This window comes from Lactuca saligna, chromosome 5 (genome assembly GCF_052625555.1).
Source record: "Lactuca saligna cultivar CGN05327 chromosome 5, ASM5262555v1, whole genome shotgun sequence".
Taxonomy (NCBI): domain Eukaryota; kingdom Viridiplantae; phylum Streptophyta; class Magnoliopsida; order Asterales; family Asteraceae; genus Lactuca; species Lactuca saligna.
Genome location: NC_136421.1, coordinates 4444452 through 4462130, shown reverse-complemented (window position 1 = coordinate 4462130; position 17679 = coordinate 4444452). Strand labels below are relative to the sequence as shown.

Sequence of the window (17679 nt, the reverse complement as noted above, 5' to 3'; positions counted from 1 at the left end):
AAAAAATAAGTAAGCATACATATAAATCTAACAAAAATAAAAAAATAGTTTTATATTAATTTAAAGGTCAACCAAGCAAAAAAAAATTACGTGAAATTTGTATTAAATATATTGATAAGCAAACTTGGACGAAAGTTTTGGTCCAAAAACACAGAAAACATCTAGCTGGGCTTAATACAAAAACCGACAAACGCAAGGAGTCTAGAGACCTGGCCCATGGATTTTTGTGATTTAGTTGCAATCCCCAAATATCATATCATTCCCTAGAATTCTCAATCGGAAATACATGACAAGACATATCAAAGATGGTGACGGCGACGATCAACAACAACACTAGTTTCGCTATCAAAAACCCTAAAAAGACCAATCTCTTAGATCATCACTCCATCAAACACTTACTCGACGAATCTGTCACTGAGGTACAAAGCAATTCTACTCACAAACAAGAAACATCTCGAATTCAGATTTCAATTTCTTTCATATATGCTGTAATGGTCAATCTTTTTTTCTTAAATTGTGAAATAGATCGTGACTAATCAAGGTTACAACGAAGATGTGAGGATGAGTAACGTTAGATTGTTGATCAGAGCGATCATTATTATCATTGCCCTCTTTTCTCAGTTTTACAATCAGAAGTTTATGGATAACAGGAATATCCTCATTAGATGCATCATATTATATCCTTTTCTAAGCCCCAAATTCAATTTCCACTATAGTGCATTGTATTTACAAAATTGATAACTGAAAGTTCAATATTTTTCACAATTCTAAAATGAGATACATGATGTACACTCTACACTCTTAAATTTCTTTTATTGCTATTTTGAAGAATTGAGTTTGTTTGATCTTTGACTATGGCAAATATGTAGTATTCAATGGGATATTACAGCTGATCATCTACACCAAGGAAAAGAACTCATTTCTATTCACCTACCCTCCTATAGTAAGTTTGATTCATCTTAATATAGATCAGTAGTTATAATCCTTAAATAGGCTCAAATTCTACTTGCTTATTATGTAACAACGTAAATTTTCAAATCAAAATTTTCATTTTTAAAACTCAGAAAACTCATAATATATTTCTCAAAAACATAATTGTTTCAAGTGTCAACACAAATCCACATAAAAATGTCACTATCCCAGAATCATCCACATAGTCTCGAATCGGTGTGTACAATCAAGTTGATGCCTTCCCGCGATCCTGAGAAGTATCTGAAACACATATCACATAACACGGTAAGCACAAAGCTTAGTGAGTTCCCCAAAATACCACATACACAAATATTAAGCCTCTCATGGATATAACTCGGCATGGACCCTCCGGTCATGCGTCTCGGTGAAGACCCTCCAGTCTCACGGCTTAGTGTGGACCCTCCGGTCATGTGCCTCAGTGAGGATCCTTCGATCTCACAGCTTAGGTTGGACCCTCCAGTCCAATATCTCAGTGAAGACCCACCGGTCCGATCTTAGTAAAACACAGAATACCATAGCATATATCATAAAGACATAAATGCATAATATCACATAAATCAATATAAGCACATAGGACCCTCCGGTCGATAAATCAAATAAGACCCTCCGGTCACTCGGTATTACCACTCAGGTAAGTATAGTGAGAAGACTCACCTCGTAAGCAAGCAAGGAAACCAGATACCCCTTGAACAATCTAATCTCTGCCTACACGCAATACACATCTCTAATTAACAATTAAAGATCACAACTCTATTTAAACTCATGCTAATCCCTCTCTAACTCTTGGGATGGGTAAAAGACCATTTTACCCTTCCATGGTCCCCATAATCCCTGCCTTGCCTAAACCCTAAAGTCAACAGAAGTCAACACTCGAGTCAACTTTCCTTGTTGACTTGACTCGCCGAGTGCATCTATATGATTCGCCGAGTACCCATTGTTCCTCAGAACATCATGAAAACCCAACTTAACTCATCAAATTGTCTCATCAACTCGCTGAGTTACCGTTGTCCAGACTCATCGGGAAAAACCCTAGCCGGCTCGTCGAGTCTGCTCATTGACTCGGCGAGTCCATTCAGTTTGTATTCTCATTCAGACGTCTTAAGGCAGATCCACCACTCCAAACTCTAGATCTAGTCTCCCAAGGCTAGAATATCACGTAAAGCATCGATTTTTACGTTCATGCATGACATATCTGCTCCATAATGCCAATACAAGCTCCAACAAGGGTTAGATGCACAAGATCTTGTATTTAGCTCAATAAAGTTTGGGTCTTTGGACTTACAAGACCTCCTATAATCCATTATTCTAAAAGGACTCAATGACACAAAAGGATGGGAGAAAACCCTAAAAACTCCCTAAAGCAAGATCTCATAAGGAAATGATCAAGTTAGCATCTTTTTACCTCCAACTGAAGCAAACCCTGATGAACCTCTAGATCCAAAGACTCCTCTTGATCTAAGATTTGATGCTCTCCACTTCCCTTTCAAAAGTGCACTAATAATCATAAGATTAGCTTCTCTCTCACTCTTTAGCTCAAGCGGACAATTAGGGTTTCTCTCAAGGATGTAAGGTGGCTGGTGAGGCAGAAATGAGGGCTTAAGGACCTTTAAATAGGACACAAAACCGGAGATTTAGGGTTTCCTCATACAACGCCAACTCGGTGAGTCACCTCTTTGACTCGTCGAGTTGGTCATTAAACCCACGTGATCAATCCAACTCTACTCGACGAGTCGGGCACACAACTCGTCGAGTCACTCGTTAGATCCTAAAAATAAATAAATACATAAATATAATACCTGAGAGTCAGGATGTTACATATTAAGAAGATATCGTATGCTTGATGGTGTCTTCTAAATTTGAGATAATGTTTAAACTTCAAAATTATCTTGAGTTTTGATGGAAATGGTATACTTGTTATCTTGACAGGCTTCTGCTTATAACAATACTGTATTAATGGTGTCTTCTAAATTGCCCAGATTCTCTGACATGTATACACTCACCATAGTAAGCGTTGATCCAAAAACCATTTCTGCAAAATCAACTGTCGAGTTTACCAAAAGTGTTACCAAATGGTATATATATATATATATATATATATATATATATATATATATATATATATCACACTCACACATAGATGCATACATGTATATAGTAGTTTATAATAGTTGTTGCATTGCATATGGGTTGTTTTGTAGGCTTACAAAGGATGGAGTGTTGGTGGAAGGGTTGTTTTGGAAAGATGTGGAGGGCCTAGTGAATGAGTATGCTAAGGCTCAACACAACTGGTCCTCAGCTGCTGAAGGTTTCCTCATAATGCCAATTAAACACCACCTAAACACCATCACATGTGATGAGGATCAGATAATCTTTCAAGTAAAAGACATGTCCCTATAATGGTTGGACTCAAACAAGAGCTGCGCAATGGGGCCAGTTCCAAAACTCTGGGATTATTCAACCCTGATCACATGTGGTGTGACGTGTTCACCTAATGGCTAACTCCCATCACTCAGAACCCCACAAAGCACGAAGCAAGCAGCATTCGGATAAGGGAAACAGACTCAAGCAAAACTATTCTCATAACAAGAAACTGTACTAGCATAGGATGTTAAGCTCATACTATCAGGCATAACCTAAACAGGCTATCCTACTGCTGTCTACTCAATACTAGCATGCAATACTCATAAAGCTGTAACACATAAAGCAGGCACATAAGGCATTCTCCTAGATCCTTAGTCCTATACTAGCATGCTGTTCTACTGAAACTGAAACTGAACAAATAACTTGTATGGGTAATTTGGGAGTACTTACTTGAGCTAGGCTGATCGCATGCACACACCTTTATCTCGAAAAAAAAATTCTTTCTTTCTAAGTGCTTTCAAAATTCTTTTTAGAAGACGTTTTCTTTTTTAAAAAAAAAATCTTTTTATTTCCCTTAGTTTGAGTTCAGATACATCCGGAAGTGTATCCGAATCCCTCAAACCAGGGCTCTGATACCAACTTGAAACAACCCAAAAATATGACCCAAAAATTTCGTTTTTCAATATAACCAAAACCATAATCTGAGTGTCATATCATAAAACCATACGTGATGTATCCCAAACATAATAAAAACACTGTGCAGAAAGCTGTATCATACTATGTCAAATCAAAACAAACTAAATCAATTCCCAGGATAAAAGCTAAAGCTGTGGTGTGTGCGATGCTATCACCCCGAGCTCTTCCCTTTGCTTGCGGGAGTACCTGAAACCAAAACTGAAACTGTAAGCACGAAGCTTAGTGAGCTCCCCCAAAATACCACATACCATACAACATATATATAAAGCACATACTGGGCCTTGCCCACTGCATCAGACCGAAGTCTGGAACTAGCTGCATCGGACCGAAGTCCGGAACTGACTGGGACCTTGTCCCCTGCATCGGACCCGAGTCCAGAACTATCTGCATCGGATTGAAATCTGGAACTAACTGCATCGGATCGAAGTCCGGAGCTGACTGCATCGGACCGAAGTCCGGAACTAACCGATCATGGCATAGCATAACACATAACACTATCATAATCACATATACTGCACACTGCATCGGAACAGAGTCCGGAACTCATAACACAAACATGCTTGTATCACAAAGACCTCAAGCACCCTAACTACGGGAAGGAAACTCACCTCGTAAATTGGCTGCTGAGTGTAAGACTCTGGAATCTAACTGCTGCTGCTCCGGTATCTCCCCGGCTACAAGTCCATAAACACACTCAATCAAATACTAAACATTGCACTTGGGTAAAATGACTCTTTTACCCTTGGTCACAGTCAACTCTCATTTGACCTGACTCGCCGAGTTGGGCCGCCAACTCGCCGAGTCTCTACTCTCCCACCTCAACCCTACTCGCTGCTACTCGTCGAGTATGGCATCGACTCGACGAGTACCCTCTCGATCCAAGAACTCAGACAATCTTCATCCGACTCGCCGAGTCATATGAACAACTCGACGAGTTGTTCTTGAACTTAAGAAGATTGCCTTGGACTCGCCGAGTTGTATGAACAACTCGCCGAGTCCCTTCATTACCGAGTCTACCCTCGACTTGCTGAGTCCACCCTACTACTCACTGGTCCCACACGACAGACACCGCTCAAAAGGAAGGAATCGGGGACTCGCGACTCGACTCGCCGAGTCACCACCATGCAACTATTCTACACTCGTTTCTGCTCGAATCCAGAACATACAAATGATAGATCTGAGTCCAATAAGCTGGTTTACCACGTAAAGTTTCCAACTTTACGTGCACAAACACATGAATAAGGGAATAAAGGCTAAAAGATGCCTAAAGGAGGTAGATCTAGGGCTAATATGCAAAATAGCTCCAAAAAGGCAATAGATCTGGGCTCTACAACTCCTAAATATACAGATCTAAAGATATCTCGGCATAAGAAGGCTTCCATATCAACACAAAGCTTGAGAAAGGCACCAACTAGATCTCAAAAGGGATTTTAAGCATAAAAAGGGAAAGAAACTAGAAGAATACCTCAAAGAGCTCTTGCTTTCCCTTGAATCTCTGCTCTACAATCCTTCTTCTTGCTCCTTTCTTCTTCTCCTTCTTCAAACCTTCACAAATGCACACAAAAATCACTTACAAACACTCAAGGACGAATTAGGGTTTTTCTCACAGCTTCTGAGGGTGAAGGAGGCGAGAATGAGGGCCATAAGGTGGCTTAAATAGTGGGCAACCCGGGGATTTAGGGTTTCTCCCAGACGGACAGACTCGCCGAGTCTGGAATATGGACTCGCCGAGTCTCCAGCTAACACGTGCTCGAAATCCCGACCCTACTCGGCGAGTCAGGCTATGAACTCGCCGAGTCCCTCTTGCAAAACTTCAAAACAAATACCAAGGAATTAACATACCGGAAACGGGTCATTACAAATCTCCCCCACTTATCTCAGACTTCGTCCTCGAAGTCTGCTACGGCTGAATCTGCAAATATCTCCGGGTAGTGCACTCTCATCTCCTCCTCAGCCTCCCACGTCCACTCAGACCCCTTCCGGTGCTGCCACTGCTCCTTCACTAACTGAATTACCTTTTTCCTCAAGGTCTTGGTCTTCCGGTCCAGAATCGCGACCGACCTCTCAATATAATTCAGGCTGCTATCAACCTGAATATCTTCTAGGGGAACGACTGCTGACTCATCCACCAAACACTTCCTCAACTGAGACACATGGAAGGTGTTGTGGATCTAACTAAGCTCCTCAGGGAGATCTAACCGATAAGCAACCCGACCCACCCGGGCCAAAACCCTGAAAGGACCAATAAATCTGGGGCCCAACTTGCCCCTCTTCCAGAACCTGATGACACCCTTCCAAGGTGAGACCTTCAGAAGGACCATATCTCCCACCTGGAACTCCAAGTCCGAACGCCTCCTGTCGGCGTAGCTCTTCTGCCGACTCTGCGCAGTCTGCAGCCTGCTACGGACCTGCTGGATCAACTCAGTCGTCTTGAGCACCACTTCTGTGCTCCCGATGACTCGCTGACCGACCTCGCCCCAACAAATCGGGGTCCTACACTTCCTCCCATACAGCATCTCAAAAGGAGGTCGATCAATGCTCGCATGATAACTGTTGTTATACGAGAATTCTGCTAACGGAAGATACGTATCCCAACTGCCCCCAAAATCTAGAACACATGCCCTAAGCATGTCCTCAAGAGTCTGAATCGTCCTCTCGCTCTGCCCGTTAGTCTGGGGGTGAAAAGCGGTGCTGAAATGGAGACGAGTACCCATCTCGTCGTGGAACCGCTTCCAGAATCTGGATGTGAAACGGGCATCTCGGTCTGACACCACCGATACCGGCACTCCATGACGTGCCACAATCTCTCGCACATAGATATCGGCTAACTTTTCCGCCGATATACTCTCCTGGATCGGAATAAAATGGGGACTCTTCGTCAACCGATCCACTACTACCCATCTCGAATCCACTCCACATGCGGTCCTGGGGAGCTTGGTGACAAAATCCATGGTGATATCCTCCCACTTCCACACGGGAATGTCCAATGGCTGCATCTTGCCATGAGGCCTCTGGTGCTCCGCCTTGACCTTCCGGCAGGTCAAGCATCTCTCAACATACCAAGCGACGTCCTGCTTCATGCAGGGCCACCAATAATCAGGTCGAAGATCTCGATACATTTTCGTCGCCCCTGGGTGGATAGAAAATCGAGACTTATGAGCCTCGTCCATCAATACCTGCCGTACTCCACCCCAGTACGGTACCCACACCCTCCCGTGAAGCATCAGCAAACCCCGACTGTCATAATCAAACGAAGCTACTCGGCCCACTATCCTCTCACACTTCTGCCTCTCCTCCTTGAGGCCCTCCATCTGAGCCTCATTGTTCCGCTCCAACAACGGAGTGATCACTGTCATCCTCACACACAGATCTCTGATAGGGCCCGCCGACACTTTGCGGCTTAGGGCGTCGGCCACCACGTTGGCCTTCCCTGGATGATAAAGGATCTCACAATCATAATCCTTCAGTACGTCCAACCACCTCCTCTGCCTCATGTTCAGACTCGGCTGATCTATAAGATACCTCAAACTCTTGTGATCCGTGTAAATAGTACAACGGACCCCATAAAGGTAATGCCTCCAAATCTTGAGGGCAAACACAACTGCCCCCAGCTCCAAATCGTGGGTAGGATAATTAGCCTTGTGAGGCTTCAACTGTCTCGAGGCATAAGCTACCACATGGCCTCGCTGCATCAATACTGCCCCCCATACCTGTGATCGAAGCATCACAATAGACTACGAAGTCCTCTACTCCCTCTGGCAAGGTAAGGATCGGAGCCTCGCACAATTTCTGTCTGAGAGTCTCGAACGCCGCCTGCTGCTCAGGCCCCCAACGAAATACCACCGACTTTTTGGTTAGTCGGGTGAGCGGCACTGCTATCTTGGAGAAGTCCTGAATAAATCTCCGATAATACCCTGCTAACCCTAGGAAGCTCTGAATCTCAGATGGAGACTTCGGGACCTCTCACTGCATCACGGCCTCTATCTTGGCCGGATCTACCAAAATACCCTTCTGGTTGACGAGATAACCAAGAAACTGCACCTCGCGCAACCAGAACTCACACTTGGAGAACTTTACAAAAAGTCTCTCCCTCCTCAAAGCCTCCAGCACCTCCCGCAGGTGCTCCTCGTGCTGCTCCTGCGTCTTGGAATATACCAAGATATCATCTATGAATACTATCACTGGCCGATCCAGCATCGGCCTGCACACGCGGTTCATGAGGTCCATGAACGCGGCTGGGGCATTGGTGAGCCCAAATGGCATCACCACGAACTAATAATGACCATACCGGGTCCTGAAAGCAGTCTTCTGTACATCCTCATCTCTAACCCGCATCTGATGATAACCGGAGCGTAGATCGATCTTGGAGAACCAAGACGCTCCCTGAAGCTGATCAAACAAATCATCTATCCTCGAAAGTGGGTAACGGTTCTTCACCGTTACCTTATTCAACTCCCGATAATCAATGCACATACGATGTGACCCATCCTTCTTCCTCACAAACAGGATCGGCGCTCCCCAAGGCGAACTGCTCGGCCGAATGAAACCCTTGTCTAACAGCTCCTGCAGCTATGTAGACAACTCCTACATCTCAGGGGAAGCTAGTCGATACGGTGCTTTGGCTATCGGAGCCGCACCATGAATTAGGTCGATCCTGAACTCAACCTGTCTCTCAGGAGGTATCCCCGGCAAATCCTTGGGAAACACATCCGGGTAGTCTCGAACAATAGGAACATCATCAACTATCGTCTTGCCCTTCTCCCGGGCATCCAAGACGTAAGCTACAAAACCGGCGCAACCCTGCTGAACATAGCGCCTCGCCCTTGCGGCGGAACAAAAGGTCGGTCCTCGCTGTGGCCTCTCGCCCTGAATCACTAACTCTCCCCCATTGGGAGTGCGAACCCTCACTAGCTGAAGCTCACAATCAATCACCGCCCCATTGGGGCTTAGCCAATCCATACCCACAATAACTTTATTCCCTCGCAGGGGAATAGGTACCAGATCCACTGAAAACTGCTCATCAAATATCTGAAGGGAACACCCTCTATGCACTCTGCCGACCCTCACGGTCCTATCATCTGCTATCTCAACCTCTAGTGGACAATCCAGCTCCCCAGGAGCTCTACTAAATCTCTTGCTAAGCGCAAGCGATACGAATGATCGGGTAGCCCCCGAATCGAACAATACCAAAGCAGAAATGCCGTTCACCGAGAACGACCCTAAATAAAACATACCATCAAGTAATATTCAACGATAATAATAATTAAGAGATGAAGGAAAGATACATACCCGTTACCACATCAGGAGTCGCTCGCACCTCCTCTGCTGTCAACTGAAAAGCTCGGCTCCTAGCCACTGGTGTCTCTGCTCGGCCCTGACGGCCATCTGTAATCCTCAAAGTAGCAGGGGCAGGTGCAACCACCTTCCCTGCTGCAGCTAAACTTGGACACTGGGACTTTTTATGTCCCCTCTGATTGCACTGAAAGCAAATCAGATCTGATGCTGCAACAGCAGTAGCAGGGGCCGTACAATCCCTGCTCAAATGCCCAATTCGACCGCACTTGTAGCAGCCAGAACTCCCTGCCTTGCACGTTCCCTCGTGTAATCTCCCACACTTGCCACATCGACCATGGCTCTGCTGACTCCTGGACTTGTGATCAGATACCTTGGGCTTTTTGCCTGAACTGCCTGGACCCGAAACCGCCTCCGGTTTCCTCTTGTTCTCCATCTCGAGATCAATCTCCCTCTCCCGAGCTCTAGCAATCATGTCATCCAGCGTTTTACAGCTGGACCGGCTCACAAACATGCGGATATCACTCTGCAACATCTCATGATAACGGGCCTTCTTCATCTCCTCATCGGCTGCATACTGAGGAACAAGAAGAGCCCTCTCCCTGAACTTGGCGGTGATCTCCGCCACTATCTCTATAGTCTGGGTAAGGTCCTGAAACTCCCTAGCTAACTGCTGCACCTCAATGACTGGTGCAAACTCCGCCCTGAACCTGGTAGAGAAATCAGCCCAGGTCATGGCATCCAATGCCGCATCATCCCCGATGGCATGTCCGACCTCCTCCCACCAATCCCGCGCCCTGTCCTTCAGAAGATAAGACGCCAATCTGACCTTGTCCCCCTCGGGACACCTGCTAGAGCGGAAAGCGTTGGCCACATCCGCCAACCATCTGGTACTCGCTATGGGGTCCCGCGCCCCATGATAGTCTGGAGCTCCGCATGCCCTGAACTCCCTGAATGTAAGTGTGCACGACCCCATCATGGCCGCCATCTCGGCACGGAAAATACCCAATCTCTCATCCATTAACTCTAAAATACCCTCCTTGATCGAACCGAAGATCACAGGAGTCTGCTCCAGTATGATGCGGGTGACCTCAGAAGAAAGGAACTCTCTGGTCTACTCATCCATCTGCCCGACCTCCGGGTCGGATCCTGATCCTGATCCCCCTCCGGCATCTGAGCTGCCGACTGCTGGTCTCGAACGCAAAACTACCATTCTGAAACATATCATAACAACATCAGAACACTGAAATATCTCAAGGGATCATGATACTACTACTAGCTTCCTGGTCTTGTCTTGGCCTTCCTTGATTTGAGTACGGATCCTCTGCTTTCAGTAGTACGGGCCCATACTACCTTCCACATATATCCGTACTTTCCTCCAGAACTGCCTTGACTCCACCAAGTCACTTCTACTACTGCTGCTCTCTGCTACTCTCATCCTAGGCTTGCCCTAGGGAAACCTCAGGCTCAACACAACTGGTCCTCAACTGCTGAAGGTTTCCTCATAATGCCAATTAACCACCACCTAAACACCATCACATGTGATGAGGATCAGATAATCTTTCAAGTAAAAGACCCGTCCCTATAATGGTTGGACTCAAACAAGAGCTGCGCAATGGGGCCAGTTCCAGCACTCTGGGATTATTCAACCTTGATCACATGTGGTGTGACGTGTTCACTTAATGGCTAACTCCCATCACTCAGAACCCCACAAAGCACGAAGCAAGCAGCATTCGGATAAGGGAAACAGACTCAAGCAAAACTATTCTCATAACAAGAAACTGTACTAGCATAGGATGTTAAGCTCATACTATCAGGCATAACCTAAACAGGCTATCCTACTGCTGTCTACTCAATACTAGCATGCAATACTCATAAAGCTGTAACACATAAAGCAGGCACATAAGGCATTCTCCTAGATCCTTAGTCCTATACTAGCATGCTGTTCTACTGAAACTGAAACTGAACAAATAACTTGTATGGGTAATTTGGGAGTACTTACTTGAGCTAGGCTGATCGCATGCACACACCTTTATCTCGAAAAAAAATTCTTTCTTTCTAAGTGCTTTCAAAATTCTTTTTAGAAGACGTTTTCTTTTTTTTTAAAAAAATCTTTTTATTTCCCTTAGTTTGAGTTCAGATACATCCGGAAGTGTATCCGAATCCCTCAAACCAGGGCTCTGATACCAACTTGAAACGACCCAAAAATATGACCCAAAAATTTCGTTTTTCAATATAACCAAAACCATAATCTGAGTGTCATATCATAAAACCATACGTGATGTATCCCAAACATAATAAAAACACTGTGCGGAAAGCTGTATCATACTATGTCAAATCAAAACAAACTAAATCAATTCCCAGGATAAAAGCTAAAGCTGTGGTGTGTGCGATGCTATCACCCCGAGCTCTTCCCTTTGCTTGCGGGAGTACCTGAAACCAAAACTGAAACTGTAAGCACGAAGCTTAGTGAGCTCCCCCAAAATACCACATACCATACAACATATATATAAAGCACATACTGGGCCTTGCCCGCTGCATCAGACCGAAGTCTGGAACTAGCTGCATCGGACCGAAGTCCGGAACTGACTGGGACCTTGTCCCTTGCATCGGACCCGAGTCCGGAACTATCTGCATCGGATTGAAATCCGGAACTAACTGCATCGGATCGAAGTCCGGAGCTGACTGCATCGGACCGAAGTCCGGAACTAACCGATCATGGCATAGCATAACACATAACACTATCATAATCACATATACTGCACACTGCATCGGAACAGAGTCCGGAACTCATAACACAAACATGCTTGTATCACAAAGACGTCAAGCACCCTAACTACGGGAAGGAAACTCACCTCGTAAACTGGTTGCTGAGTGTAAGACTCTGGAATCTAACTGCTGCTGCTCCGGTATATCCCCGTCTACAAGTCCATAAACACACTCAATCAAATACTAAACATTGCACTTGGGTAAAATGACTCTTTTACCCTTGGTTACAGTCAACTCTCATTTGACCTGACTCGCCGAGTTGGGCCGCCAACTCGCCGAGTCTCTACTCTCCCACCTCAACCCTACTCGCTGCTACTCGTCGAGTATGGCATCAACTCGACGAGTACCCTCTCGATCCAAGAACTCAGACAATCTTCATCCTACTCGCCGAGTCATATGAACAACTCGACGAGTTGTTCTTGAACTTAAGAAGATTGCCTTGGACTCGCCGAGTTGTATGAACAACTCGCCGAGTCCCTTCATTACCGAGTCTACCCTCGACTTGCTGAGTCCACCCTACTACTCACTGGTCCCACACGACAGACACCGCTCAAAAGGAAGGAATCGGGGACTCGCGACTCGACTCGCCGAGTCACCGCCATGCAACTATTCTACACTCGTTTCTGCTCGAATCCAGAACATACAAATGATAGATCTGAGTCCAATAAGCTGGTTTACCACGTAAAGTTTCCAACTTTACGTGCACAAACACATGAATAAGGGAATAAAGGCTAAAAGATGCCTAAAGGAGGTAGATCTAGGGCTAATATGCAAAATAGCTCCAAAAAGGCAATAGATCTGGGCTCTACAACTCCTAAATATACAGATCTAAAGATATCTCGACATAAGAAGGCTTCCATATCAACACAAAGCTTGAGAAAGGCACCAACTAGATCTCAAAAGGGCTTTTAAGCATAAAAAGGGAAAGAAACTAGAAGAATACCTCAAAGAGCTCTTGCTTTCCCTTGAATCTCTGCTCTACAATCCTTCTTCTTGCTCCTTTCTTCTTCTCCTTCTTCAAACCTTCACAAATGCACACAAAAATCACTTACAAACACTCAAGGATGAATTAAGGTTTTTCTCACAGCTTCTGAGGGTGAAGGAGGCGAGAATGAGGGCCATAAGGTGGCTTAAATAGTGGGCAACTCGGGGATTTAGGGTTTCTCCCAGACGGACAGACTCACCGAGTCCGGAATATGGACTCACCGAGTCTCCAGCTAACACGTGCTCGAAATCCCGACCCTACTCGGCGAGTCAGGCTATGAACTCGCCGAGTCCCTCTTGCAAAACTTCAAAACAAATACCAAGGAATTAACATACCGGAAACGCTCGTTACAAAAAGTCACATTTGATATTGTTAGTCATAAAAATAGATAAAATGATGCATGCTTAATAAGCCCCCTTTTAACATGATAATTGAACTTTTCTTGTTAGCCATCGATAAAAACATTTGTTAATCTGTGGTTATTTAAAGGGATAATGACTTAAAAGGGTAATATATTTTTTGATTTTTACACATTTGGTCACTTTGTTACCGCTAATTCACTTTGTTAGGGTTTACAACTTTTGTTTTTCTAATTTAGAACAATATGGCTATCAAACCCAAAATGGCATGCCACATTGTCACGTAACATGCATGATATGCCACATATGGAGTCTTTGGATGATCATATATTAAAAATCATCAAAGTTGTTTGAAATGCACAAGATATTTGTATTGTTAGCTCTATTGGCAATATATTGATACTTTTGGTGATTTATCCTTCATTTTAGTTTCTTCATTGGACTTTTCTCTTGATCACTAAGCCCAATACAAACAAATCTTTTCTAGATCAATTCCATCATTATATAATATATATTTGTTATCTACCTCAATCCTAACTTTATTTATGTAAGTAGCTTTCTTCCCTAATCAGGACAACGTATCTTCTTGAATTCTTATCCTTACACCTCTAGAATCAAATAACCTTAGTGACACCAATGAATTGCCCAATTAGCATCATTAACAAATTCCTAAGTTCAATTAAAGATGCACAAGTTCTCAAAAGTATGAAGTGCATCAAGCGAAAGCAATAACCAGTTAGCTAAGTAAATCATAAACCCAACTAATAAACACTGCAATACAAAAATCGGCACCACATCGTCTTAAACAGGTTATTACTGTTAGCAACCTGCAATGAAAACACAAAATAAAGATAAAGGAAAACAAATAGAGATATGAAGAGAAAGCTTATCGGATATTGCAAGAACTCTAGGCTTAGCCATCTGACCTTTTCCGATTTTGCTTGTCTTACCCCAAATACCACAGTTTTTGGCGACATGGATCGACAGTACAACCTTTTGGTTGGTGCGATCAATTGCAGCTTTGTAGGCTCGTCGAACCTCTCAATTGCAGCGTTGTAGGCTCGTCGAAGCTCCAAATCGTCGACGATCAATTTCACCATTTCTTCTTAATTACATTTCCTCTTACGGATGACGATGACCAGATCTTGGAGCAAGATAAATGAACCTTGTTCTATAGTTTGAAACTTGATGATTCAAGAAAATTTTACCTTTTACGACTTTTTGTGCTAAATAACCCATGTATACATGTGAAGTTAGAAACTTTACGTGATATATCGACCCTAGGGAACCAGATCTATGTTTTGGATGCATTAAGCCCAACTAAAAGCGACTATATGGATTTAGTCTATGGGGGACTCAACGAGTTGGGTCTTGGTCCCCCCAACCTTTTTCTGTTACTGAGTAAACTTGTTTTTAACATCCCTCTCTGATACGTATCACAATATTGTCCTCTTTGGGCTCCCAACACCAAAACTTCTGAGGGGGTCACCCATCCCTGGATTACTCTCGTCCGGACACACTTAACAAAAGAGTTCTTATGGGATCTGCTGCCCTCACGACTTTAAAATGCGTTGTGTTAGGGAAGGTATCCACACCCTTTATAAGGAATGCTTAGTTCTCCTTCCAATCCGATGTGGGATTAGGTGCAACCCACCTTCACCCTTCATTATAGGGTTCGACGTCCCCGTCGAACACATTGGCCCTTGCCCCAACTCTGATACCAGCGTGCCCGGGCAAGAGCAAGTTAGGGATGGGTGACCCCCTGGGAAGTTTTCGCACCGGGAGCCCAAAGCTGACAATATTGTGATACGTGCCAGAGGGGGATGTTACAAATGGTATCAGAGATAGGGCACGTGTTGATGTGTTCGATGGGGACATAGAACCCTATAATGGGGGGTAAAGGTAGGTTGCACCTAATCCCACAACGCCTGGGAAGGAGAACTAAGCATTCCTTATAAAGGGTGTTGATACCTCCCTATCACAACGTGTTTTAAAGTCGTGAGGAAAGTAGATCCCATAAGAACTCTGCAGTTAAGTGTGCCCAGATGATAGCAATTCATGGATGGGTGATCTCCTGGGAAGTTTTCGCACTGGGAGCCCAAAGTGGACAATATTGTGATATGTGCCAGAGGAGGATGTTACATTGTTGAGTCTAGGAGATGACTCAGCGAGTTGGAAATGTTTGGGATTGAAGATTGAAGGAGAACTCGACGGGTTCAAGGAGGAACTCAGCGAGTTAGGAGCAAAATGTCCCGACTCTATATGAAGGAGAACTTGATGAGTTCAAGGAGGAACTCGATGAGTTATGAGTAAAAGGTCCCAACTGCGTTATAATGAGGAACTCGATGAGTTCATGAAAGAACTTGATGAGTAGGATCGAGATTTAAAGGTTTTATAGATTATGGAACTCGACGAGTTGATGGACCAACTCGGCGATTTGAGTCAACCAAGATGTTGACATTGACCATGATGTTGACTTTGACTTTGACCATTGACCAAAGTTGACCCTTAAAGGGGTTATGAGAATGAAAGAGTAATTAAAGGAGATTGTTATGTGCAGGTGTTTGAGAGGAGTTGATCCCATCACCAAGGACAGTTCAACTACTTCACGACATTGAGGTGAGTTACCTTCATGTAGAAGTGGGTCGAAGGCACCAATACCAACCCACTAGTAGAGCTATAATAGATATGCTTATCTTTGTGATAATTATCTGATATGTCACTACCTGCTAGTATGCTATGATTTTATTTGATAGTGGTAGGAGGGGTAGGATAGAACCCAGTACCGGTCGATAGGACCGAAGGGGTATGCCAACACTCGAATAAGCTAGGTAGTATATGAGTTATATGTTTATTCACTAAAATGCTATGTGGTAGGAGTAGGGGGTGAAATAGTGCTCGGTAACGGTCGAAATGACCGAAGGGGTAGGCTAACACCCTGATATGCTAGGCGTGGTACCGGTCGAAAGGATCGAAGGGGTAGGCCATCACCCTGATATGCTAGGCAAGATACCGGTCGAAAGGACCAAAGGGGTAGGCCAGCACCCTGGTATGCTAGGCAAGTTACCCGTTGAAAGAGACCGAATGGGTAGCTAGTTCTTGGATATATTAGACAGTATGTGCTATGTTTGGTATGTGGTATGATGGGGGAACTCACTAAGCTTTGTGCTTATGATTTTCAGTTTTGGTTTTAGTTACTTCTTCCGTGAAGAGAAAGGAGCCGACACGATAGCAGTGCATCACACACACGATTTTCCGCATATGAGATTCTTGGGATTTGTACTCTCACATTGTTACTATTATATGACATGCTTTTTGTGACATCCCCAAAATCACGGCCAGAAAAGACCGATTTTGTTTATGCTTTATAAAAATCAGAGTACTTCATTTTATAAAAAGGTTGCGGAATTTGTTCCCAGAAAAACATGGTAAATACGTTATTAAAACATTTTCGAAGAAACGTATTTATTTCATTTTAAAACATTTGGGATGTCATCGTTAATACAGGAACATAAGCATAAACAGAACTTACAATTATTCACACTAGTGGTCTACATCTCTTTAAATCTCTCAGTGTAATGTCACTTCATATCAACACCTGTGGTATAAATAAACCGAGTGGGTCAGGTTGGGAAACCTGGTGAGCACATAGGGATTTCAATCCCACAATGTTATACCATATATATAGTTTAAAATTCACAAAATATACAATTTCACCATATATATATATATATATATATATATATATATATATATATATATATATATATATATATATATATATATATATAAACAACTCTTATCCCACCCCGTCGATCCTCGCAACGAGGCTATCCATACTCTCGGACCTAAGATTAGTCGTTTTACCTACTCCATACTCTCGGATCAGAAATGAACGAATTTACCAAATCCATACTTTCGGACTAGGGACGAATGACTAATCCATACTCTCGGATTAAAGATGAATGATTATGCCTAATCCATACTCTCGGACTAGGGACAATAGCTAATCCATACTCTCGGATTAACGATGAATGATTATGCCTAATCCATACTCTCAGACTAGGGACAATAGCTAATCCATACTCTCGGATTAACGACGAATGATTATGCCTAATCCATATTCTCGGACTAGGGACAATGACTATGTCTAATCCATACTCCCGGATAAGTGACATATACTAACTTCTATTCTCTGAGTTTAACTCACTTGTACTCGTAAGAATATACTATCCAATATTCCTC

The 17679-nt window shown here is 43.8% G+C and overlaps 1 protein-coding gene across 1 annotated transcript in view; it reads left to right on the top strand.

Annotated features, from left to right (window-relative positions):
• Window positions 1–305: 305 nt before the first annotated feature.
• The window catches only part of LOC144997933 (signal peptidase complex subunit 2-like), a 28234-nt gene continuing 10860 nt past the window's right edge, over window positions 306–17679 (top strand). The window contains exons 1-5 of the mRNA XM_078957797.1: window positions 306–419; window positions 526–672; window positions 890–943; window positions 2899–3044; window positions 3171–3277. Coding sequence (XP_078813923.1) covers window positions 306–419; window positions 526–672; window positions 890–943; window positions 2899–3044; window positions 3171–3277 — 568 coding nt within the window. The remainder of the gene's footprint in view (window positions 420–525; window positions 673–889; window positions 944–2898; window positions 3045–3170; window positions 3278–17679) is intronic.